This window comes from Poecilia reticulata, chromosome 17, assembly GCF_904066995.2.
Source record: "Poecilia reticulata chromosome 17, P_reticulata-male-v2, whole genome shotgun sequence".
NCBI lineage: Eukaryota > Metazoa > Chordata > Actinopteri > Cyprinodontiformes > Poeciliidae > Poecilia > Poecilia reticulata.
The window spans coordinates 15,782,037-15,809,959 of NC_088846.1; the positions used below are offsets into that span (position 1 = coordinate 15,782,037).

At 39.8% G+C, this 27,923-nt stretch overlaps 1 protein-coding gene across 4 annotated transcripts in view; it reads left to right on the forward strand.

Moving 5' to 3' along the window:
• Window positions 1-27,923, forward strand: part of pbx1a (pre-B-cell leukemia homeobox 1a) — a 67,960-nt gene that overhangs the window by 25,107 nt on the left and 14,930 nt on the right. For all 4 annotated transcript variants that reach the window (XR_535964.3, XM_008434106.3, XM_008434108.3 and 1 more), the window contains exon 3: window positions 25,908-26,152. Coding sequence is in view for 3 of the 4 variants with exons in the window: in XM_008434106.3 (XP_008432328.1) it covers window positions 25,908-26,152 (245 nt within the window). In the remaining variant the exon portion in view is untranslated. The remainder of the gene's footprint in view (window positions 1-25,907; window positions 26,153-27,923) is intronic.

Genomic DNA, 27,923 nt, shown 5'->3' on the forward strand with positions numbered 1-27,923 from the left:
TTTTGAAATGCAGGCCTACATTTTGAGTGGCTTGTTCAAAGGCAAAAGCATTTTTTTTTCCTTTCTTTCTTTTTTCTCCACTAATGGCAAGTAAGCTCTGCCATTAGATTGAAAAATAGGCCCATTGTGTGTGTTGACTTGGTGGCTTACTGCGATGAAGGATTGCGACAAACTGGAGTGTTTAAATTGGCGAATTGAAATTAATGCCCCCTCAAAGCAGGGCTTGCTGACGATACATTAAAGCTAATACTCCAGCGAGGTCGAGCAAATGTTTGTTTATATACACGAAAAACACTCAGAGAGAATGAAATGATTGGATTTTGCCCAAGTAAACACTTACATTAAAGAGGAAAGAAGCAAATTGTAATTCAGTGAGGTGTGGGTGCTTCTTTTAAGTAGACTAATCCTTCCAGGCGTGCGTCATTTACGCTTTTTCTCTTTTAAATCTTCACTATTTCCACCCTTTTTTTTCTTCTTTTTTTTAAACCACATTCTCATAACATATCCCACAACTTTTGCCTGCTGAGACACTGAGACGCTTTCAAAGGTCACGCCTCAACTCTGTCTTGTCACATCTCTTATTCAGGCGGGTTTTTATTTATTCATGCCACTTTTTGATTTTAATAATTTAATGCGGTGAAATGTTTCTTTCATAAAGCAATAAAGTGCTCCAAAAGGAGCGTTGACTTTTCCCAAAAATATGCTCGTATGTTTGGTTTTTTTCCTCTTTTTTTTTAATGCATGTAAAGCTGTTGCTGTCAGTGGCTGCTGTAATGCGTATCGATTGAAATTACCCCTCGCCGCAGCCAGACGGCCCCTCAGATGCCGAGTGAAGAGTGTATAAGAGGCTCCTTTTTTTGTACTTTTCCTCCTCCTTTAGAATTTACTGCCACTGGCTGAGAGTGGTATTTATTTTCCTCACACTCGGCTCCGCTATCCTGGAACTGGCAGAGTGATTTTGTAGAATAGAAACATTATAGACTGTTAGTGTCAAAGTGTTAAATGTGATGTATAGAGCTGGGGGTTTCAGAGGGAAGAGGAGGGTTTGGGTGAGGGAGTTGAGGTGGAGGCGGTAAGGAGGTGAGCACTGCCAGCCATGACTGGAGCAAGGTGCTCATGGGAGAGAGGAGCCATCCACCATGTGAGGGATGGCAGGGTAATGTGGCGGGAGGTAATGGCTTTTCTCAGTCCGCCGAAACAGAGGGGAGATCATTAGGGGCTGCTGTGCGGCACGGCGCAGTCCGTTTACCCCCCCGACTCCGCCGGCGCCTCCTGTCAGAGCAAAGGGTGTGGAGATATTCACTGTATCTGTCTGTCTGTTTTTACTGCAGCGCCACCAGCGTCACTCCCACGAAGAGGATCGTCTGTTTGATTTTTATTCTTTAAACGGACTCTCCAGCTCACAACTCCCCTTGTAATAATTTTTTTTTTCATTCATCCTTTCGGCTTCTGTGCTCGCTTCATCCTGCTCAGGGTTGCGAAAAGATGACATAAACACAACTTTTTGACCGTTTCTTTGTGTGATCGAGTATTACTTTATAAGCGGTTAATTTGTTAGAGACATGAGGCGTCGCCTTGAAAAGGAAGAGGGATCAAAGCTGTCAACGTCTCAGGGTACTTCAAAGTAATTACAGCTTTGTTTAATTAGAAAGATCAGACAATCTTGATTTAGTGTCATTATTACAAAAAAAGCTAAAGGCGCAATCAGAAAACAATAAAAGGGTCCCCTTTGATGCTTTTTATATCATTTTCTCGGAAGTGTACTTTTTCTTTGAGTTACAGTCATGATCCAGAATGAGATTTTGACACAATAATCTTTCATATCATTGTTGTTGTTCATATCATATGTAATGTTGTTGTTACAGACAATAAATACAGTTATGTAGTGTATTCTAAGTACTTTTAATTAAAACACAAAAAAAACACAATTATTCCTTTTGCAACAAAACCTATTGGGTTTTGCACTTAGATTTTCCAGTAAATTTGTTTTGTCTTAATACACAGATAGGCAAAATTCAGAATGAACACTTGCCAAATTTGATTGTAGTTTTCAACTAAATGTCGTCATTCTGCTGAATTATATAATGTATATATTATTAAACGTTATTATTATACATTATTAAACTTTTGATAGAGAAATGCACATACAAGAAGTAACACAAGCTAGCAAATTAGTCAGGCTGTTTGCCACCTGAGCAAACAGCCTCCATTCAACCCTTTGTGGACTGTTGATGAAAGTTCACCTCTAGCCACTTCTGGTATTGATGTTTTTAATGGCGGCTGATGCATTTTACACACACTTTTGGTTTAGCAATCTCTACTTAATTCAGTTTCTGCTGCAATAAAAAAACAAAACACTGATAGTACTTTTGTGTATCTAATTCAAAACATTTAGACAGTAAACGGTCAAGAGACATGCTAACTGTGGTAATAAATCAGAGCTACCGTAATAAGACAGATGAGTGGTGTTTCTTTAGTTTCCAAGCTATTGCTAGTTCTGTTTTTCTTGACCAGAAATTGTTAAATTGTTGTTTTTTTTCTTGTAAGTGTGGGAGAAACACACGTTCGTATCAACAGGTGGGTGGCAGGGAGTGCCGTCTTGCTCTATAAAACTCCAGTCACGCAGGCACTTTCTTCAACATGTCTACGAACAGACTTTAAACGATGTGAGGGGGAAGCTTTCAGCACTTTTGAAAATATGAAAACTCTGCATACCTTGGCACTGTGAAACTGTCATTTTCTAACAGAGACACGTTTCTTTTGCAATGTCCCATTCATATGGATGCAGTCGTTCTTGTTCACCTCATTAATGAACTTTGACAATTTCTTTAATTCAAAGGGTTTCACAGTGCAGTTTCAGCCATTCACACTCACATTTGTCCACCAATAAGAAGATCTGGAGACACCTCGGGGTTAAGTGCCTGGCCTTGGGGGCATTGACACATGTAAGCTGGAACTGAACCGACAGCCCTCCGGTTGCATGAAGACTACTCTACCCCTAAGCCCCAGTTGCTCCATATTTATGGTGTATTCCTTTACAAGGAGTTAATTTACTAGAGACAGAAATCAATAAAAAGAAAAAAAAAGTATCAAAGCCATCAAAATATTGTTTTTCACAAAAATTACTATTTTTGTGAAAAGAAATAGTAATTTTTTTTCGCAAAAAAAAAAAATGCAGAACAATAAATGCATATTTATTGTTCTGTTCTCTTAACTGCTGAAAACCTCACACAGAGTGAGGGCAAAAAAAACACTCCTTAGATGTTTAAATTATTGTTTTGGAAATCTTTTTTTTTCTTTTGGGTTCATTTGTGTCTTTGGTCTCTTGCATTGTTTACAAGTGATCATTTTTGTCTAAGTATATTTCTCCTCAGAAGTGGTTTCAGCCAAAGTTTGGCTAAATCTTTAGGAATTTCCGTCCATCTTCCCAGAGCAGCAGCAGCAGCAGCAGCAGCAGCAGCACTCTCTAAACTATTTACTGTGAGCAAAGAAAGAGATGACAGACTTTTTGCGAGCTTTTTGTAAAATGCCTGAAGTAAAGGTGTGCTTTTTTTTTTTGCGTCAGCATGGAGTCTTTGCTGCCGGTTAACAGCACTTTGAGCCGGCGTTCGATTTTTGCCCCGGTGAGCTTCCACTCCACCGTGACAGAGAAGATTGGACGTCATTAAGGTCTGCAGTCCTTCCGCTATCCGGGGGTGTGTGAAATGGGCTCTTTTTGGCTGCCAAAAGTGTGGCCTGTTATTGTGTGTCTCCATCTTTCATGTGAATTGACACACATGCACACAAAGGTTTGCAGCGCAGATGACCAGAGCTGCCTGTGAGCTGCCTGTTCATCTTTTGGTGTCATTTACATGCTCTGTGTCCGTTTTTGCACGGCCCCTTCTGTGTTAGCTGGAGACTGCTCAGTGAGTCACATCCCTAACGAGACGACACATTGTCAAGCCGTAAGAAAAAAGAAAGGGAAAAAAAAGCTTCTGAGAAATATGATCGCTCCTGTAAAACGGGCCAATTATACCCCATTGACAACCTTCAAAAACCCACTTTTATTGGCCGATTCAGCCAAATAAAATTTTACTGCGCAAGCTGAGCGGGACGCTGTCGTTTTTGCATTGCTTTTTGAAGCTTAGCCTTTATATGATCCCCGTTATTACACCTCTGTGACATTTAAACTTTATTGAACAGGACTTTAAAATCTGTATGCAGTCTATAAAACTGGAATTTATTTCTTTCAGATGGGAGGAAAGTCCTCCAGCAGTGTAGCGCTGACTGGAGCAGACTGACGTGGCTTTCCCGAATTCAGAAATTTCTTCTTTAACTCATATATTTGAAATAGGGCCACAAATGCCGTGTTGCATTGATCTTATTTTTTAACAGCAACCTTTAACAAACAGATATTAATGGTATATTTTTCTGATAGAATGTCAGATTGCACACTTTGGCAGATATGGGGAATATGGAAAAAATATTATATTACAAATTATTTTTCAGTAAAATCATGATTTTATCACATAGCTTTAAAATATGAGAACTTATTAAGAAAAGCATGTGGCAGGATTTACACCCCAGAACATGTTTAACCTCTACTTTACTTAGGTAAAGTGGACTTTACCACTTAGGTAAAATCCACTTAGGTAAATCACAACATTCATTAATTACGCTGACATGCTAATGGAGGAAAATTCATGTCTCCAAATGCCTAACTGTAGAAGCAAATTTATATTTGTAAGGCAAACAAAGACAGCAACACTGAGGTAAAGTATATTACTTTATGACAGGAGGTATGTAAGCAGAAGGAAAAACTGCATCATGATAATTGTGTGTTGGTTCATCACCAGGGATGACTCTTGCATAAACGGTACCTTAGCTGAGCAAAACATACAAAGTAGCTTTTTTAGCTTTTATGAACTATGTTATGAGCTAAAGAGTCAATTTGCGGCTCAGTGGTGGAGGAGGACAGTCAGGAGGTTGTAGGTGTGATTCCAGCTTCCTCTTGTCATATGTTAATTAACCCCACGCTGCCTATGGATCTGTGTAACAGTGCACAAATGTGTTCACGTTTGTGAGTGTGAATGGGTGAATGTGTCTGTTCTCTAAAGCACTCTGAGTGAAATTCACTAAGTTTGAATATTTATATTCTGTGATCTTTCTTTGGCAGATTGTCAGCATGTTCTAGTCCTTCGCAATCTGCCATCATCATATTGTTCCCTTTTAAATTTAGACAGCAATACCTATACCTATGACTACAATTTAAATTTAATTTGAATTACGCACTGTCTAGGCCCGGTCTGGTGTCATGTCACTTTGCTGTATTGACTTTCATTAGCATGGTCTGTAATTTTCAGAGAAATCCCCACATTATATTTGCTCACTTTCAAGCCTCAGCTTAATACTGTTAAAAGAAAAAAAGTTAGAAGCAAAGATTCAGCAACAAAAAAATACATGGCATACTTTTATTTTCAAAAATTAACTTGGTGTGGTTTCTCTACTGAGTAATTGACTGGGGGTCTGCATTCTAATAATCATCCCTTCAAATTTCTTTATATCTAATTTAGCAGATAAAAAAGGAATAAATGTATTTCCTCGACAGCTTCCAGATGAAAAACTCCACCAGAAAATGGAAAGGCACTGGTAGAAAGGCCCTGCCCCCCCCCTCCTCTGTGTAATTAAAAATGGGGTGTCTGTCAGTGACTGCGGCTGCTTTGTGTGGCCCCATATGTTTGGGCGCTGATACAGGGAGGATTATTCTGTTTGGAAGCCTGATAACAGCCTGTTTATAACCTTGGCACAGACCGTAGCCTAATCTGGCAGCAACACTTCTCTCCCCACCTCCAACCCCCAAAATTTTCACAGAAAAACCATATTGGCTGTTTTTTTGTTGTTGTTGTTGTTTTTCTCTCCAGCTGGGGAAAAACGGTGAAAAACCTTAAAGAGTCAGGTGTTTAGCCTATATCTCTCTTGTGCATGTTCGAATCTGCTCCGCCTACAAAATAACCCGGCGATGCTTCTTTTTCTTTTTGGATGGTTCTGATTGTGAATCCCAACTCAATTATGCGAGCTGTGTTTTTGTCTTGTCTATCATCACGTTTTTTTTTTTTTGCACAAAAAAAAACGTGCACCACGTTTTGTTTTTTTCCAGATAGAAGGAACTATAACGCTTTCATTCCTGGACGGCTGTGTCCTTCCTCTTTCAAGGTTTGAGTCGCAAAGAATCACTTCAGTGCTGAACTTTTTCTTCCTTTTCTGGGTGTCAGTGCTCCCTTTGTTGCAAACTTTTTTTTTTCTTTTTAATCTGCAGGCAGATTAATTCAACCTTTTGTTCTCTGAGCATATTGCCTTCGTGCTGGCTTTCACATGACTGAGTGTGTCATAATTTCTATTCCACCAATGAAAACTGCTTAGTGATTGGAGGCCCTTTGTTCTTTCAGAATAGCACTCCAAACTCGACTAATTGCCACATGACTGACTTTTTGAAATTAGTGGAACTCTATTGTTATTACCCAGTATGGAGGCCACATTCCTAATACTTTATGCAAAAAGACATGCTGGTCTGTGCTTTAGTATAATTATGATAAAAGGCGATTATTGGTGGTTAGCAACTGGGTGAATTTACTGCAACCTGCATTTTAATATCTTTTATCATTTCTGCTACCACAGACTGATTACTAAATGCTTCTGCAGGGGCCCGATGAGTCAGGAGGCTTTAGTCCTATCTAGCTAATTTATCCCAAAGGGAAATATGAAATAACCAAAATAAGACGCAAATGAAAAGGAAAATAATAGATGTAAGATGCTGTGGGGCCAAAGAACATTAAACATCCCAGAGGGTACAAGAAACAACAGTGAAGTAAAGAGTGGGAGGGAAGGACAGAAGAAGAAAAATAATTACGCTAAAAATAGCCATTAAGTCTAGGCCTGTCTTGTGGCTTGAGATTTGTAATTTTAAAATACCTCAATGTTCCCTGTTAGAGTGAAGACAGACTAGCAAAATGCTATCCAGTTACTGTCAACATGTGTTTTTTGTCTGATGAACTGAGATTATGATACTGTTCTATGATCAAGGTATGAACGCTTTAAACTTCACTTCCTGTTGTATCGGTACTTGAAACTAATATACCTTTCATCACTTTATGCTCCCATTTCGACCATGTAAACTGTTAGTTCTCAGACATTTCAGGTTTTAGAGAACATCTCGGTCCACCTCTCTTCATGTATTCGCAACATTTATACAGCGTCTGCGAGCATCACGGTGTCATTATTACTCAGACGAGTCCTGTTTTTGGTTTAAAGCAACAACGGGAAACACGTTTTGCTCCAAAACTGTTGAGGCAGAAAACTTAGCCCATGCTGTTCCACATGCGGCTGGGTGACTCGTCAGTGAAATGCCGAGTTGTTGAACACAGAAACGAGCCCAGATTCCTGCAGAGGAACGCTATTCAGTATTCCACGCGTAAAAACGAATAAATGAAAAGATATGAGGCGTCTTCTCGTGCCGACCCCACATCGCTGCAGCACGACCCACACTTTGAGAATCCCTGTACCCAGGTGATTAAACCATTCGTTGCTATCTAGTGAAATATTTTATGAGAAAATGAAATGCATTGTACGAAAATATTCAATTGTCACTTTTGTTTTAACTGAGATATTTTTTGTTTGCTGGAAAACTTTCAATCACAGCCAATTTGTCTTTATTATTTTATTTCAAGTAATATGTGTAGTATAACCAGAAACAAAAAACTCTGAGCGCTCACCCTTTAGATATTATTATTATTAGACAATAAGTAATGTATAAAATAATACGTGTAAACGCTGGATTGTAAAAGCTGGTGTGAAACAGCCGCCTGGTAAGTACACATAGCTGTTATAAAATATAAGATGTAGTAAGGAAAAATTAAGTTTTACAGATAGGAGATGTTCCTATCTGTAAAAAGTGGCTACAGACTGAACAAATCATGTCAAGCACCCATCTCTCTTATCCTTTGCTGTTTGATAAACTTTATTAAGCTCCTGCCCACAGGCCTTTTTTTCAAAATTCCTTCATGAATGGAGCAATGCAAAGAGAAGTTTCCCCTTCATGTAGGTACTTTGAGAGGCCTTTTTTATAAATTAATGTAATTTTCAAAATGCCATAAAGATTTTTCTTTTCTTTTCTTCATCCATGGAAATTCAGTTTGAAAAATGTATCGTGCTTGTGAATTCTTATGAAACCAGGTTTGCAAAAGTTCTCAACCCTGAACCTTTACTTGTATTTTTACACCTAAGCGTTGGCACATTTATTGAAGTGAATGATCCATACTTCTGCTACTATCGGCGGTGACTAACTGTAATTACGTACGACAGCATATTTGCTTTTCTGCTCCTTCAGTCTAGGAACAAAGCTCTTCGCCCACATCCTGTGCCATGCATAATCCTTTGCAGGTCTCACCTTAAACGTTAACGTTAATAAGAGGGTTCCAACCTCGCTGATGAGTTACCTGGGTGCTGAATAGCAGCCGCTCTCTGTAATGCACTGTATGCGAGGACCCTTAACCAGCAAACTGCGGGGAGAGGGAGCGCTCGGAGTGGCAGGCAAAGAGAACTGTCAACCTGTCACATTTCTCCCTCCTCTTCCCCCTGATAAATTAAAGTTACACAGTGTGCGAGTTGTAGCAGCGGAAGGCTGTGCAGAAAGCCTGGCTCCTCAGGTCTCAGGAGATAGCTGGCAACTAGGTCAGACTGATAATGTAATCCGCTGACTAGATCCTGTGCCCACTACACCCAAAGTAGAAAGGCATAGCAAGTAGAAAAGGAAAAAAAATAGGAAAGGCAAATAAATCGCAACTACTATACGTGCGATTTTTGTGCACATTCCCTTGCCGGTTACAGTTAATTAGGTGTATAAAGGAGTAATGTCAATGCTGCCTATTGTGAGCAACTGTATGCTGATAACAAACCCACCTGCTTACAGTATGTGCACCTGCTCCTACCTGATTATTCAAAAGCTTCATCCATGTCAATAACCGTCACAGTCCTCACCGGGGAATCTTATTTACACGGATTCCCTTTTGCACGTTATCTTTGCACCACATACTGCACTGCACACGCACAGCAAAATAGCGGCAAGCAGGGTTGCTGGGAGAAAGTGACAAGAATAAGTCTCTGCATCAGCAAGGTGCATTTTCATTCCCATGCAGCACTCCACAGAGGCTCGGTGGGCCCACTGTGACAACTCTGCCTCCCTGCAGGTGTGGAAATGAAACAGCGCCTATAAATAGCCCAGCCAGCTGGGAGTAGAGAGCTGTAGAGCTGGGGTAGGAGGGGTTGAGAGCTGCGGGGGGAGCGGGGTGTGTTGTTGGTGGGTGGAGGTGGAAAGCGGTCCAGCTGGGGATGCAGGTGTGTAGAAGCTGACCGACAGAATACGAGCGTTGTCTCGCCCAGGGGGCCGAGGTGGAGCTGCAACACGATCCAGTTTTAAAAGTGGAGAACCTATAGAAGAAAATACTCCACATATCACATTAGATGCACATCTGATGAACTGTTAATGATTAACCTCGCTTAAAGTATCAAAATACTTCTGTGGTTGTTCTTAATTATGCAATCAGATGTTTGATGTGGAAGGCAAAAAAACATGAAATGCCTTGTGAGTGACATCACAACCAAAAACCTGTAACAGTACATTATGTGGAAAATTGATGTAGGAGGATGGATGTTTCACAAAAAAAAAAAAAATCTTAAAAGTGTGGATAACACACTTTTAAGATTCAGTCCAGTTTTAGTCTGTGGCCTCAAAATAAAATCCAGTGCAACCAAATTACTTCATAAATCACCAAATTACCAAAGGTTGTCCACATGTGTGGACAAGCAAACCAAGGAACGCAGAACATAGATGGGGGAGAAAGTTGTGGAGAAGTTTAAAGCTGGGTTAGGTTATAAACACACATTTCCGAGCTTAGATCATCTCATAGAGCAATGCAGTCTATCATTAGATCCACAGCTTAAGCGGAACAATGTGTCCACAGTACCACTATTAGTCATGCACTACTCATTGGCTCTTAATGGAACAGTGTCAAGAAGATACCATTCATTTCAAAAGTGAAGCAGCGCCAACATATTCACAGTGACTTTTAAAATAATACTTTACGTGCAGTGTCAAAAAAAACAAAAAAACAATGTTGGGTGCGGGGAAAAACATAAGCTCAGGGGACATGTATGCAACATGTAAAAAGTAAGTGTTACATGCAAAACTGCAACTTCTTTGTGCAATTTAAGAGATTCATCATTCATTCATTAGGATAATTAGGGTTTTAAATAACTGTTTTAACTTGCGACTTCTTGTTGACGTACTAAACAAAACAGTAACATTCTGTTATAGAAAGACAGCAGCTTTAACATACAAATCACATTACAGTACAGTCATAGAGAAAATGAATATTTCGATGTTTAGGCTGTCATTCCTGTCTTCTGGTCCTTATTTCTTTTTCTGTAGCAGTGCTGGATTAAGTAGACATCCAAATAAAGCTGAAAAAAAAACATTTAATGCTGTTTCCATCGCTACCGTATTTTCTCGCTGCTGCAGACAGTAACAGAGCTTTCCAAGTCACAGTATTGCCATGCCATCTGCACTAAAGGAGCCAGTCAAGCAGTGGAAATATCGCTCAGAAGTAAAGTGTCTTCCCTACAATATAATTACATAGAAACTGGATACTGTATGTTCTGAATGCATGGCACCCAGTATGCTGATCTATCAATCCGTTCAGACAAGGACATCCTTGCTCTTCTTTTGCACACCTCATTATATAGACACAGCTGAGCCCGGGATCAACACGAGTGCTGCATGTTGTCTGAGTGTCTGAGTTGAGTGCAGAGTCTTAGCACAGAAAACCAAAAGCTCACCAAGCTGCAATGATACACATGCTGCCTGTCTGCACATGTGTGCCGTTACAGGCAGAGCTCAATAGTGACACCTGCTTTTTGTGCTCTCAGTTGAACATTTCTGTCTAAAACCTGGACGTAATACCTGCTTCGCTGATTGACCCACAGCACTGAACCTGCTCTCTTTTTTTCATTTGTTAAGCCTTTTTAAAGACAGAAAGCTGTGGTTCATTGTAAGATTCTAACCGTATAATAGTTTCACTCAGTTCAATTCAAATTAAAACATACCTTATTGAGCCGAAAGGGAAATGAAATGTTACTGTAATCAAATTTAGATACGACAGTTTTATAGAATCCCTGTTAGCACAAAAGTCTGGAACAAACTGTGCATAACCTGATCGAAACTGCAAACCAGCAATCGCTTATAATGCTGCAAAATAATGCATACGTTATTACACTTAGGTTTTTTCTTATTATTTTCATTTTAATACAAAGAACAAAATGTTTGAATAAACAGCTGTGTAACTCAGGTGTAGTTTTTAAATGTTTATTGCACAGAATATCATACCCAAGCCACTTTGCCCTTTATGACGCAACACTAGTACATGGCTTTTTTTTATTATTTCTTTCAAAAGAATTATGGTTTTCACAACCAGAAATACTTCAAACCAACCTTATTTGTCTTTATTGTAATGGAAAATGTATAATGTCTTTATATTTGCTTTCTTGCAGTTGTTTTCCGTTGTTGGCATTTTGATAAATATGTATGTTGGTGTAGACATGAGAAAAATAAAGGAATCTTAAAAAACAAGTCCTGTTTTTTTTTTTTTTTTTTAAGACAGGACTTGCCATAAAAGACAGACAAATCTTGTGATCTTTTTTATTTTTTTTATTCTCTCCCTTTCTGAATCTGTGATGTGGTTCTGCTGTGTCATGACCTTGTAGGTTACTTTCCTGTTACGTCACCCCCTGTTATCTAATTTTTGTTTTCATATTAAAGGATCAACTGGCAATCTATGAATTAAATTTGAATGCTCTGTGAGTGCTCCCAAGTCAGATAATTAGCTAAATCAATCACACAGTAAATGATGCCATCCGTTTCACTTGTGGTTTTTAGGCATCGATCATCCTGAAGAGAGTAAAGCGTCTTCATAGTGGCGTGAGATTAAGTGCTGCTATCAGGTCACTGCTGTGTTATTTGAATGGTATTTGCGTTGATTCTATCAGAGTGTGGCACATATCTGGCACACACAGCATCTATTCCAAGCTGCTAGAAAAAGTTTCTGGGAGTTTGGCTTTGCTGGCCATCAAAATATGCAAACCACAGTGTAGGAAGGAAATTGGGACATTATTATTTTACTATGGTGTTGTGTTTTCCCAAAACATTTAAATGAAAGGCAAATAGATCCACAGGAGGGTGACAGAGTTAATAAGAAAGCTATGTCTGAAGATTTTATCTGTTTTGAAACTGAATGTCTTTTTAAAAAGACATTGGAAGGGACTTGTAGTGGTTTCTTGCACATGCCTGTAGTAGAAAGAAGTGATTTTAATTTTGACCTCTCACGGCATGTCAACATTGTTCGAACTTGAACTCGACAACCTTCTGTCACATGTGTGTCATATATTCGGATGGGACATAACGGTTTGAGGCGTGTGCTCCCAGTGCACAGGACTGTCTGGCTAGTATATCAGTACGTTCTTCTGCAACAGAGCTGCAGTGTCTTTATTGTCTGTAAGCTTCAGCTTTTAGGGCAGAAAATTCTGCTTTCATTTCCAGCGGATGACTTCATGGGGTGTTCATGTAAATGACATCTAGCACTTGCACACTGGTGCATGCATTAATGCATTAATTCCTCACCGCTATGTGCCTCTTTTTTTTTTTTACGCTGGAGGCAGAATGACACATTCTCATCAAAAACATATTCCCCCACTTACAGCTCCACACCGTTCAGACTCTCTCACACACCCACCCACACACACACACACAGAGAGACACACACACACACAATTTTAGTGCTGATTGACAGCAGGAGCTCCATCTGACCTAGTATTCTGCTACAGTGGGACGATCCCATAGGCTTGTGATTAATGACTTAGGCTTTATCCGCTAGTAGAGTGGTAGGCCTGCCAGCCAGGCCACTTAGACTGCTTGGACCACTACCTCTGCTGTAAACACACTCGCGCTCTCTGCAACTGTTTTTCTCCACATCTCACTCTCTTGCCTGCAGGCTCTGCATCGTCATATTCATTCTTACAACTCTAACTCGTTGCCCCACCTCCAACAAACACAGAGGCAACACACCTTTGCATTGTGTTCCCATGAACTTCTTCTCACCCTGTGGCAGTCTCTAGTCGAATTTTATTTGCATTATTTCTGCATCAGGACAGGTGTGACAGAGTAACAAAAAAAACGTAATTTGTTTGTCTTTTACATTCTTTGTTTGCTTAAGCACATTGCTTACACCAGAATTTTTTTTTTTTTTAAGCAAGAACTTTTCATGCCCCCAGGTCATAAGCAAAAAAATGTCCAAGGCTTTAATTGCTTGCATTACTTTTATGAAGCAAACTGATCATCTTTCGTGTTTTTCTCTAGCACAACTCACAGGAATTTTTCTCATTGTGAAAACATATAAATAACACAAGACTCTATAGCAGAGCTAAACCAGTCTGACTTATTTTTTCTTGACAGTAAGCTCCATCGCAAAAGCTCGGAGATGATTTTTTATTTTTTGCTGAAGAAAATCTCTCAAGAGTAACCACGTTTATGCCACTTCGTAACCTTTTAAACACTTAGCCAGTCAGTCTACCTGCAACAAGGCGCACTTCGACAAGACACTTTAGTTCTTGATGACAAATTGAAGACATTTATGCTTTGCGCAACACTGTTGATTAGGTTGATGTATAAGTTCTTTTAGCGGGCTTAGAATCCCCTCAGGTTAGTTTGATATGGTAGCTTATTTCCAGACACCCTGTGGGTAAGGATTCTGGAAAAGTTTTAAAAATGTGTTTAATCCAATTTTGTTGACTTAGAACGTCTTAAATAGATGTAGTTCTGGATACGTATGAGAAAATTTTTTTGACTTCCATTATTCTACAAAGTCTAACAATGCTTATTCATTGCAGTTTTCACGTTGGTCTATATATACTAGATATATGTCTGATTTGCTTGAATACATTTCACCCAACAGTGTTTTGGCTTCTGAGTTGTTAAAAGAATCCACCACAATTTAAAACTCAAACATGAGACAATATGCTACATGTTTAATCTCTAGACAAAAGTATAAACTGGGTCTAGAATGGCAATCAACAACTAAAGTTATATGCTGTATTTAGGAGGGGTTTTTTTATACAAAAAGCTAAAGGGACCAAATCTCACATACTGTGCTCTTGTGAATCTGCAATTAGTCTAGAATGCTCAATACCTTACATGGCATGGGGTGATTTCAGTGTGTTCAGCTAAGGCTCTGTACCACTCTGAAAATCCAATGCCAGTTTTATTATGTATGGAACATTAAATAAACATGTTTGTCACTTTATCCATTACAAGTTTATTTGTAATGGAGAAGGGTATATTTAACACAGTTTCTAAACAGGAATTTTTCTTGCTCTCTGAAAGTCATTTCAGACCTTACCGAATGCCCTAACAAGGCGTTGAAGTTGAATAATCTAAATGGAAAGGCAAGGATTTGCATGCCAAAGCTTACCTTACGTTCATCTTACCTTTTATTGGGTAACCTAAATATAATTTACTTTGTAAGTTAGCTTACTTCTAGTTGTCCTACAAAGTATTCGGTTACAGTGACTGACATTTGCAAAAATAACTACTGCTATTGAAATACAGACTAATTCTTTAGTCAAAAAATAAATCCATAAAATAACTTAAAATTCACAGTAAATGCTTAAATCTGGAATTTAAAAGTAAAAAAAAAAAAAAAAACCTGCTTATTAGATAAAACAAACACTGAAATGTGTTTAACTGTCTGATGTTTTATCCAGGAACCAATTGCTGGTCAATTAAGATTAAAGGAAAGATTAATTGACAAAAATAGCTCCCGACTGCAGCGATGGACCAATAAGTTCACTGAACACATAAGAGCTCTCGCATCCTAATTGGAACATAATTTTAAGGTGCAGAAACAGAATATGCATCAAGTCTAAACCATAAAATAATTAATTATGAGTAATAACACCCACTGTGCTTTTCTTTATTGACACTTTAATGCCTGAGCATCATTTTAAGTTGCAAGTGGGCTGAGATTATGGCAGTTTAACAACCTCTTGAAATCTTATTCAATTAATTAGTAAAATGCGCTTGATATTTTGGATTAAAAATGTAGTGAGTAAACAAAATTCTTAACTTGTTTTGCTGTAGTTTGAAAGTAGGGAAATGAGAAACAAATGGTTCAACGCCTAAATGCGCCTGTGTTACGTAGAAACTCGGGTCAAGTACCTCAAAATTGTCCTTTCTGCACTTTGTTGCTCCTGCAAATTTAACCTTCATCCTAAAAAAATAATTTTGCAAGTCCCACTACGCTGCTAAACAATGTGCTAACATATATTAGCTTTGCTGCAGTTTGTCATAGCCTCCTTTGTGTCAAAAGTCTCCTTTGTAGTCTTGTGGAGTGTGGCTGTGATTCAATCTAGCTGTAAAGGGTGATAGTAGTGAACGTATCAGACCTTTAAGACATACTTCTGAAAGAAGAACAAATATTAACATTCATGACAGCCGAGGGTTTCTGTTATTAACTGGGTCAGATGTTCCTTCCTTTGACATCTTGATGCACGGGTAATGCATGGACTCACAGATTCTCAGTTTCAGTTCGTTCTATATATAGAAAGGAAAGCAGGATCGTATCTATTTACAGACGTCGGTAGGCTAACATCATTATCGTGCCATTTTAAAGCACTCAGTGACCACTTGTGCGTTACGGAGAGAAGCATTGTCATCGTGGAAGATATTGCTCCCAGTGGATATAAGATGCATCTCAGGATAATCTAAGTAGCCATTCAGAGCCTTCCTTACTAGTAGGAAATACTACAGATTTAATAATAAGACTCTTAATGAACTCTGCCCACCAGGCCTCAACGTTTCACTGGACTGTTCTATAAATACAGTGCCTTACAAAATCATTAAACCTGTGAACTTTTTTCCTTTTTTTTTAGCTTAGGTGGGAGAATTTATTTACAGGAAATGTATGAGTTGACACCACAAATCTAACTTTTATGGTTTCTAAGAAGAAAGCCATAAGTCGTACATGTAGTTTTCCACAAGCAAACGTGTGGAACAAGATACTCTGCTCAAAGGAGACCAAAATGTCACAAAATGTTATTATGTGTGGTGAAAACCTGTGAAACCTGTCGATGGCCGCATCACGCTGTGGGGGCTGTTTTCCTTCAGCAAGTCCAAGAGGCTGATCATAGAAGATGGGAGGATGGATGGAGCTAAAGACAGGGAAGTCCTGGAAGATTACAGGCTGTGAAAGACTTGGAACTGAAGCTCAGCTTCACTGTATAAATGAGAGTAAACATAAAGTCATAACAACAGGATGGGTTTTAGATCATGGAAGACCTAAATCCGGTAATCTGTGGCAAAACTTGAAAATTGCTGATTGTTTACACGATCTATTCTATCTGTTTGAGCCCGAGTTGAGTTGTTTGTAAATAAAAATGGACAATTGAACCATGCAAAACCTGCAGCTGTAATTGCTGCTAAAGTTGGGGTTACAAAGTATTGAATCAGGAGTTTCAACACATGCATGCCACACTTTTCAGATTTTAGTCATTAAAAAAAATAAATCAATCATATTTTTACATACTTTCTGTTGGGCTACCACACAAAAACCCAACAACCTATACAAAAGTTTGGAGTTGCATCATGACAAAATAATAAGAAAAAAACTTTTAGGATCATGAATACTTTTACAAGGTACTGTAATGAGGGTTTTATAAAACAGAGGGAGCCACGTTTGCTCTCTGTTGATGGTCGTGTGGAATTCATGTTCACATGTTGTCGAGTGAAACTGAGCACAGTGAAGCAGAACTACAAGCTCTGCTGTCTATGAGCGGCCATATGGCAGGTGTCCTTGTGTGCTAGCTTAAGGGAGCCTTTCTCCCCGAGATGGAGCAATTCTGTTCAGCAATGTTCCTAGTTCTCTATCTGCTCTATATGTTTATCAGACCCTTCCCCCCATCAGCTACCCATGTGTAACAGAAGTCCCAGCAGATCACCTTATAGCAGGGACGGCAACTTGTAACATCCCAGGCAGACCCGGCCTGCTTCCGTCACGTAGCCCCTGCCTCCTCGCTTGACGAAAAGCCCACCCCTTCTCGTGTAGCCCCTGCGCCGTGCCTCCAGATGTAGCTTAATTTACTGCGACTCTGCTAATTGCTGTAATTAAGGATTAATTACTGTTAATTACCTTCGCATAAACTCATCAACAGTCAAAGAGCGGGGCCTTATGAAATGTGCCACGCGCAGGAACACACACCGAGGGGACTCGAGGGGGGTTTGTTTTATCGGACCTCTTGTTTCACGGTTTGTCCTGCTGCGTGGGGACGACTTGTCGGACAACAGTTAGGGCAGGACATTAACTATCAGAGGCGATGTCCTCTGGGCTCCCAACACTTCACACATCACATCCTTACCAACTGTTGTCCAGGACAGCATCCTTATGCTGGCTGTCGTTTGACTTTGGGCTGGCATTTATTTTCTGAACATACGAAGGGATTTGGTGCTGGTAAACTGTAAATAATCTCTGTTAATCAACTTAGACAAGCTTCTACCAGTTTCGCTCTTTCATTAGGTCGGACCTAAACTGATATTTAAAAATCACTTTCAAACTTTAAAGTATATGGATTTTAAATTTTTTTTAAAAGGTAGAATTTTAGCCTTGCATGAATTAAGCCTTTAGTAAAAGCAGGTGGACATTACAACTGAGATGACAGATTATTGAGAAGTGGCAGAAGAACGCAGAAAAACTTGATTGTGTCCACCCAACCATTTTTGTTCCCGATAGCAGAAAAAGAAAAAAAATGCCCATGTCCACCTGGGTGTCATGTTTCCATGAGCCGTTAAACACCCAAGACTATTGTACAGTGCTTCAACAAACAAAAGCCAGATGTTCATTGGGTTCTACTGAGGTTTTGTTTTAGTCCAGTTTGAAAAAAAATGAAACTGCTCTTCCCTGCGGTACGTGTCCGTTTTTTGCACCTTTTTTAGTAAAGTCTTAAAAACGACTGTCCTCCAAGAACAATGCTATAAAAAGTATTATACTCGCTAAGGTCTAAAGGAAATATGGAAATAAAAGGTACCTGGAATAGACACAAACATGAATGGCAGCAGAGCAGAGAAATAATGTGTTGGCTGTTTCTTCTTCTGATTTTAATAAGCACACATTTCTGAGTGAATAAACTCAAAGTTGACTTTGAAGAGTTGTTGTTCTAGAACAATGCTTCCAGCCAACTTCAAATCATTAGCCCTGCAAACAAACTCCTTCCTAACCAGTCCACCAAATAACCAATTAACTCAACGCTAGTGTTTTTGGTTAGTGGGAGGAAGCTGGATTACCCAGTGAGAACACACACATGCACTGAGAGATCATGCAAACTTCAGACTCCAGGCCCAGGATTTGAACCCAGGACCTTCTTGCTCCACGGCAGCAGTGCTACAAACTCTGCCACATAAAACGTAAAAATATCTGAAGTAAAAACTGTTTACTCTTATTTTTGACTATTTCTATCAGTACATTTTTCCCTCGCAATGCCATACAACTTCCTTTAGTTAACGTATCGGACAGAACAAAATGCAAAGAAATACTTTGACATTCGCCTGTTTGCTAATAGTATTCGGTCACTGAACGTATCAATGGACAGATCCGACTGCTTCCCATAACTGGAACTGATGCACAACTATGTAGTGTTCAATATCAATTTGCAGTTCTGACTTCGGAGATAAATGCATTAGTAGAAGTTAACACTCGGTTTTGCTCCATTGTCATCTTCTTCAGGTCAAACAGGGAGTTCTTCATTTTTTTCCCACATGCCTGTCTTTTGAGACGTTTCTGATTAAACAAATGCAGTATGTATAAACTTTAAAAACTCATTTTTTTAGCTGTTGGGGGTTATCATTGTTAATTCATTTGTATGTATCTTTCAAAATAATGAATGTAAAGATTTCCTCTGAGTACAAATAGAAAGGCAGCCCATAGACCAACCAGAACAAGTCTAAGCAAAGATGAATCCCTGTGTTTATGCACCTGTCCTTTTGGTAAAAGGATTATTTCAGATTTCAGGATTTAAAATTTCTCAAAATTGCTGTTCTGTCCGCTGTCGCGTGCAAATAAAACATGCATAAAAATTATGCTTGGACTGTGAATCATTACTAAGCCTTTTCCAGGTCTTAAAGAAGAGTGTTAGCAGTCCTTTGTGTATTTAGTGTTTGCCTTTACACAGTGACACACTCACTCTCTCTTTCTTCCTCTCTCTCTGCTGGGATGTCTTTGTGTCTCTGCTTGCAGCCTCCAAGCTCGTGACTACTCCTCAGCTCCTCAGTTATTGAGCCACTGCTGTTCCCAGCACAGCCTGAAGCTGGTAGAAACTATACTAGCAGAGCATGAGTTTGATTCAATCAATGAGATATATATATTTTAAGACACCTTTAGAAAGACCGACTGCCGGGGGCTAATGTATTGCCCGTTTTGAATAATGAATTATTTTAATGAAGGCTTTTAAAAAGGGGGTGTTTGGCGTTGGTGGCGGGGCGGTGCTCTGAATGGTCTTCTCCTCTGGCGCTGGCTGCCTCATTATCAGGCCAGCCCCTCGGGCCTCAAACTGGCCTGCTTAAGCCTCAGATGATGACGATAATTACCGTTATTAGGAGTAGCTGCAGGGGGAACTTGTTCTGAAAAACACCAAGCTGAGTTCTTCCTCTTGCTTGCTGCCGCCGCCGCCGCTGTCACATGAGAAACCGACGATCGCCAGTCGGAGAAAGCCAGAAAGGGAAAGAGACAGAGGGAAAGCATGACTAAAAAAAAAAAAAGGAGGGGATGAGGGGAGCGGCCACCAAATCCGCCTAATGTGACGCCTGTCAGCTCGTCTCCCACCAGCTGTCACCTCCCAAATGCATCGGGGTTCATTTTTTTAATTGACACCTCGCTTTCCTATTCCATTTCTATTTTTCGCCTTTCATTCTCCCTCCATCACTCTCCTCCCTCCCAGCCTGTACCGTCCACATCTCCTCGTCTAGGCCTGTCTCTCTACTATTTCTTTGGTGCTTTTTTTTTTTTTTCCCCATGTCCTTGGTAATCCCCATCCCCTCACCACAGTGTCAGATACAACACTTCAACTCTGGCCCCTTTCTGCACATGATACTCAGATGGCTGATAAAACATAAAGCTGCTTTAGAGGTACTTTATGACTATGCCCTCGCGTTCTGAAGCTGCACCGCTTCCCATTACCTTGTGACTGAAGGAGCATTTTGGGTCTTACAATGTTTTCTAAAAGGGTTTTGATTGTTTAGTAGTTAGAATATCTTTATGTCACAAGCAGTCTGTATGTAAATAAGTTGAAAAATGGAAAACGGTTTTAGGTGTCTGATTTATTTATTTATTTTTGTTCTTTATTTGTTGTGTTTCAATAGCAGAAGAGAAATACAGCATATTTCTGTCATTTGTCCCCAAAGTCCTGCCTTGTTTACAATTTAACAGTTTTTTCCCCTGAAAAGGCTTTTAAAACTGAATTCCCTGAGAAGGCGTTAAAGTAGAAAAACAAACTTTTGGTTTGACTGAGTGAAGGTCTGCTACTGGTTTTATATTTATACTCCTTTGGGGGTATTTATTTAAGGTTATCCTACATTTAGTTTATTCCTTGACTAAGTTGAATTCCATGTTGTTAAAATAACCACAAATATTAACCTGTTGAAGCCCACCAATTTTACTGCCATAAAATTATACCAGTATGGCTTTCATTTATTTTATTTTTTTTTCAGTTAGAGCTATCAAGCATTTCATTATATTTGTGGTACCTTCCAAGAGAAACAGATTTTTTTTTTTTTGCAGAGCAAATGATTAGAAAGTTTCTTGAACGTCTCATTAATTTCTGAATTTGTGCGTTTTGCTCTTGGTTTGCATTGGTGTTTGGGTCACTGGAAAAGTTTGTATTGTTGAAACTGATCTGTAGCTTTTTAAAACCTTGATACTGTTAACCAGAAAATGCCTGTGCAGTCCACGGGTTTTGCATTTAGAATAAAAATAAAATCAGTGTTTTTCTTGTCTGTTTGTGAAGAAATGTTCAAGCTTTACGATACCAGACTGATGCTACCGTTTAAAATATACATATTTTTCAGCTGTGCAAGATAAAAATGAAGAACTCAAAATTTCTGTAAACTTTGATATTTGACATTAACTATATTAACAGTAGCTTGATTGGCGTTCTCGGTGCTGTGAACAGAATCTACAGGTTGTCGCCACTTTGTCGGTCAGCTGCACGTTGCTGCTTCTGATGAAGGCTGCATTTTTTTTTTTTTGGGACTGTATCGAATGCAGATGAGGACAGGAGCTGAACTCCTGGAAGGAGCCGGGGGAGGGGACGGGGTTTGTATTAGTGATACTTGTCATGTCTGCTGTAAATCACGCTGCTTTTTTTTTTTTTTTCTGGTTCCCAGGTTGTTGTTGTTTTGTCTCAGAATGCTGTGTGGCAGGGATGAATGGTGGTGATGTTACATTATCATGTGGCTGTCGCTTTCGCTCCTGCTGACTGCTCTGTGACAGGCCCACACAGAGAAACACGCACACACTCAGAGATTTGTGTCAGGAGCGGGCCTGATTTATTAACTGCTGAAACCCTAGATGACGTGTGCCCACACAATCAATAGGGAGCGCAGCCACTGCCTGGTCCTCTCTGGGGTCATGTGATGTGGATAAGAAAGGACACGCAAACACACACATATCTGCACCACAGGCCTGCAGAGTGTATTGCATTACTTTATTGATGGGAAATGGATCCAGTCCAGTGTTTTGCTGCCAGTTAGAGGCAGAGGGGATAAACTTTCATCAAGGCTGTCAGGGACATCACTCCTGCCTTGTTTGATTTTAAATCTGCGTAATTGTGACAGAATACTTCAGCGTCATCAATTAAACATGTTTTTATTTAAACATGCTTTCAGAGCCACATGTGGGCTCAGGAAGATTTGTCAATTCCTTGCAAAAACAACATACTTTTACAAGTTATGTTTTGTTACATCACAACTACAAACTGTATTTTTGTTAGGATTTTTTTTATGATGTGCCATGTTTTCTTTTTTTTTTTCTTCTTTTTTTTTTGGCGAATGAAACCTTGAAAAGCATTTGTATTCAACCTCCTGAGTCAGTAACGTTGTAGATCCACTCTTTACTGCAACCACGGTGTGCATTGACGTCTGTGACTGAAATTGTGGCCAGTTTTTTAACTAATAGTTCATTCTCAGCCAGATTGGATGGAGAGCATCAATCTGCCACCAATTTTGTTTTGGATTGAAGTCAAGACTTTGGGTAGACCATTGTATGACATGAAGGTGTGATTATAAGTTGAGAGTTGTTGTCCTTCCCCCACAGTCACAAGTTGTTTTTTTTAAATCTTTACCATTTGTTCTTTCTGGTTTCCCCTTGATATCTCTCCATTCATCTTTCTATAAGCTCTGACCAGTTGCCCCGCATCATGACATCATGACGCTCCCATGTACTAGCCATGTTGGACTGTGTGCTTAGAATGATGTGAAGTCTTAGTTTTCCACCACACATGGCGTTTTGCACTCAAGCCACAACTCTTCCTTTCACAAGATTCTTCTTCTTGCTTTCTTTCAGCACTGGCTTTCTTCTGGTCGCTGTGGCTTTCTTGAGGCCGGATGCTAAGTGCACAATTAAACTTGACACATTCTCCCACCTTAGTTGTGGATCTATGCAGCTCCTTTGCCAGTTGTGCCATTAAAATTTCTCCACAATTTTAACCTTAACTTTGTCGTTGTGCGATTTATACTGAGACAAGGGGACTCTGACTACTATTTAGGTGACTTCTAAAACCACTTTGTTACACTGCATTTCATTCAGGACTACCAGAGTTAAAGAGGCACGCCACACTTTTCAGACTTTATTAGAAAATGCCTTGAGGTTTGTGATTGTAATGACAAAACCTGCAAGGGTTATAAATATTCTCACAAGGCACAGAAAATACATTTGTTCAGAACCACATATCTGGGTATCTGGGTAACGTGTTTTGTATTTGTCTGTATGCGTCCGGCGCACCTCGACTCCCCCCTTTATGAGTGGGTGCGCTGATCGCTGTGTTTATTTACAATCTTAACACTACGCCCCGGCTGTGCCTGTTGTTTGCAAACAGGCAGCAGTGGACACGAGCCAGCTCTTAAGGAAGTAAAACAAGAGCAGGAATTAATTTTATCAGTAAATAAACAAAAGGCTTATTCTTAGAGGCCCATTTATTATTCAGGAAGCCACTCCGGAGCTGTTTATGTTTCTTTTATTTTTCTTTCTTTTTACATTTTTTTGTTAACGCTTCTGCCTTTTCTGGGTTTGGCGGCCCACATCTCTAAAAAAGGATTTTAACAAGAGTGTAGCGCAAATGAAAAGGAGAGAAAAAGCGAGGTAAGGGGGTGGGGAGGTTGGTGATGGAGAGGGGAATTGTGTCCTCTCATTGTTCAATTAAGCCTGTCAGTAATGATCAAGATGAGATGATGGCCATCTTCCTTTTATAGATACTAATCAGAGACTGATGAAGTAAGAGAACCCTCCTCACGCCCCCGCTTCCCCCCATCCCTTCCTCCTCTTCGTCGCGACAATAGACTATAAAATGTGTATTAAAGGTTTTTGGTGTTATTGTGCCGTACATGATTTATAGTAATAGAGGCCACTTCCCACTGTCAGGTGATTACGTTAATGTATAGTCCGTGGTTGCAAAGTTCACAGCGAAGCGCTCCGACTGGCATTGAGGTCTAATCGATTTCATTGCTATTACTGAACAGGAATAAATAAAGCTGATGGCTGTGGTTAGGGTAATTATGCCACAGCACAGTGGATTGTTTGATTTTCCTTATTAATTGTATTTATTTAATCCATTTCATGCTTTTAGTTGTGCACTCAGGGAGTTGGAGGGAATGAATAAATCACTCTTAGGCTCATTAGATTCCCCCTCTGGTTGGGATGCTGTGACTGTTTTGTCAGAATCAAATTGGCGAGTGTTATAATTTCCCGCCGGTGTGATTCACATGAAAAATTTCCAGATATCCATCTACCGTCGTGCACACTAGCACACACACACACACACACGCGCGCCCCCACACACACACGCGTCTGCTCCCCATCTGAACTCCTGACCTTTTCCAGCCGTCTGATGGCCATTGACATTTGCCTCTTGAGCGGAGCTTGCTCACGTTTCGGAGCTGATGGGAATGGATGATGTTATTGCTGGAGGAGAAAAAAAGGGAGGGAAAGGAGAAAAAGGAGGAGGGGGGGTGGGGGGGGGTGGGGTTGGCGAGATGAAAAGAGGTGGGAGCTCCCCGTGCTGGCCCTGGAATCCATCTGGACCCCCTGCTCGGCAGAAAGGTCACAGGGCGATCGAGCCTTACATCCTCCTTACAAAGGAGCCGTCGCCGCGACCTGAGCCTGTTCAGCTGCAATATGGCTCTGCTGCTCTGTCACACATCCTGCCATTCACCCTCACTGTCTGCACACATCAGACAGGAGACATGCGGAGTGTACTCTGGCACCGGGAGAGGGGCATTGTTAAAAAGTGTGGCGTCTTTGTCCTTGAAGACAGTGGCTGGAATGGAGGGCTGCACCTGGTCGGCTGTTTTCTGCGTCTCAGAGGAAAGGAGGATGCTCGGCTTCTTTACCGAGGGAGCCTTCTGGTGGCTGAAACAGGCAGGACAGCAACAATTTCCACAGAGGTGGTGGAACACCTGGCTGCTTAAATCGTGCAGATAAATAGAACCGTGTCTGCACCTTGTTGTTGTTGGCAAGAAATCGAGGAGCCATATTAATCGCGATGTGTTTTAGTTTGATCCACGTTTACCTTTTGTTCAAAACTGTTTGTAAATAAACTGCTACACCAGGTTTCCTTGGAGACAAAAATAAGTGCTCTTCCAATCGTCGTAGAAATACAGGCCTGTTTTTCTAATCATAAACAATTTGTGATACAGTTAAAAAAAAAGTGATGAACAACAAAACAGCTTGCAGTGTAGCTGCAGTCCAGTTTGTTATACATCGTCCAACTTTCTTGTTTTCTGCTAAAAGTCTTGCTCTCATTGAAAATATAATATAGATTCAGAATCCATCATCTAGGTGTGGCTAAATGATAGTCCATCCAAGTGGCCAAATATGATTGGTCACATGTTTTGTCATGTAAAAATAAACATGGAAGCCTACCACTCCATCAAACCTCTCCCTTGTGATTAAACTTTGTACACATTGATGTTGCAAAGTGATTTGAGACTTTATATCTCATGAAAATCTACTACATCTCACAACTTAAGAGAATCAGTTTGATAACTGGGTAATAAGATTACCTTAATGGCTTCTGATTAAGTATAAACTGTTTACCACTCTGCTCTTGCAGTTTACCTTTTAATAGTTATATCATGTTTTGCAGTTATTTAATTCTGTCTTCCTTACTCTATTATAGCTATATGCTTCTAATCAGCTGCAATGCATCATGCATGCCGTATTAATGTGTTTTCTGCTAAAAACCCATTGGCTGAAGACTAAATGTAGAGTGTACATACAGAGAGAAAAAGATGAGCTCTCGTTAAAGGGTTGTGTTCATTTTAAATGAATTTATAGATCGAATTGATGAAATTTTCTCCTTTTTATGGTCCTGCAGACTCTGAAGCTGCAGATTTTTATAGCATAGGCTTGAACTTTAATAATGACAGTCATATTTCAGCAAGTTCAGCCTGGAGCTCGCAACAGCAGGGACGGTTTCTTTTTCTTTTCTTTTTTTTATGTGCGTAAAACTCTTGCAGTTCAGTCGAAGATGTGTGTTTAAGTCATGTTCGTCGTGTCTGTCCTCTGCAGTGCTCAGTATCCGCGGCGCCCAGGAGGAGGAGCCTCCAGATCCCCAGCTGATGCGACTGGACAACATGCTTCTGGCAGAGGGTGTGGCCGGACCAGAGAAAGGCGGCGGGTCTGCGGCCGCGGCTGCCGCTGCCGCGGCCACTGGTGGCGTCGGTGCAGATAACTCTGCAGAACACTCCGACTACCGGGCCAAGCTATCTCAGATCCGACAAATCTACCACACGGAGCTGGAGAAGTACGAACAGGTGGGAAACGGTGATCTCAGTCTTTATTACACGATGAAAACGCAACAAGGGTTCACTCATCCTGAAAGGCCTTTCAGACTCACTGCATTTTCATTTATGCTGCTGTTTTACTTCAACATATTACCAATTTTTGCTACATATATTCCGGAGAGAATCACATTAGCACATCAGCTATCATTTGCTCTCTTCACTTAAGGTAATAAACAAGCATGTAAGCTTCAGTTAATAAGATTATCTACCATGTTGATGATGCTTTAATCCATTTATAGAAAAATACCCTCCCAATCTTGGTAAGAACTTGTTCATTTAAACTTTTATTCTTAGCCTCTGAAGCAGATACAAAATTAATGTTGTGATGTAACATTTGAAGGTTCTTCATACTTATTTTTTTGAAACGTCTCAAATGTAATGGCAGTATAACAAACTCTAGTATCGCATCAATTTTGAAAGCAATGGAAGGAAGAATCATCTGCTATAGATAAACACAGTGATTATTGTATAAATATTTAAGTCTTTACTGCACTCATTAAAACGAAACAAATGTATCCAATCTCCCTTTTACTAAACAAAAGACGTTTTTTGGTAGAAGGAAAGATTTATGTTCTTTCATATCCGTACGAGTGTAAAATGTTAAAACATCTGAAGCATTATCTAAATGGATAGAGGAAACCCTGTAATAAACATAATTAAATATAAAATGTTCTAAATTATTTACTTTGACCTTTTTTGCTATGTGACTGTTGGTCATCTTGCCTCGATATTTGTATGGGCAAAAAATGAAGACAAAGTCTTAGGACCTAAAAATATACCAAATCCCACAGCATGTAAACTTGTTGGGCAGCTTTCGTTAACTTTAGAGGGCACCAGGTGGTTGGAGCAAAGACACTATATATATACAGAGTCCAATGTTTGTGGGTTCTTTTCAGGTACTCTGGCTTCCTCCCAGAGTCTAAAAACACTATTGTGATTGCGTGTGTGTGCATGTGCATGGCTGTGTGTCTCTGCAGTCCTTTTAGCTAGGCAATACCTCTCACCCCCCTGCATAGACAAGTGGATGCAGACAATGGAAAAATGGCTCTTCATCCACTGACTTTCTTTTCCTTGACTGATTTTTAGCTATGACTAATGTATTAGGGTGTTTTTATTGTGTAATACAAGTACAAACCACGTGAAGACAGGAAGCAATTAGCCCTGCCAACTGCATTTATCACACGTTTAGCCTTCCTCACACAGGAAGGCTAAACGTGTGAAAGAAATCTGCTGCTGAAACCGCCTCACTGGCTAAAAATGGTTTATTCAGGCAATTAAAATCAAAACTTTCAAGGTACATTATCCACTACCAATTGCTTAATCTTTAGAAGGTGTGAATTTAACAAAATTGGACTTGAAATGAGAGACCTGAATAGTAATGTAATAGCTAACAGCTATTACGAAGCCATACTGTAGGAATCCATTAAAGATTGGTTAAATTCAGTAAAATCCTGCGAGTTTGATGTCAGCGATGAAAAAAATTCCAACTTAGATTGGCAATCATCATTAAAATGTAGCTGCTTTCAGATTTCTTCTGTTACGGCTTCTTTTGTCACACTTAAGCCGTCAAAGTACTTTTAATCTCAGCGATAACTTTGATGAAACACAAAATTCTGTTTCCAAAAAATGATTTCAAACCAAACTGGCACAGGTCATGTCTGAACATTATTAAATTAACTGTGACTCAGTTTCATGAGCAACATCCAAGAGAATGAATCATTTAAAAAATACCTGTCTGACA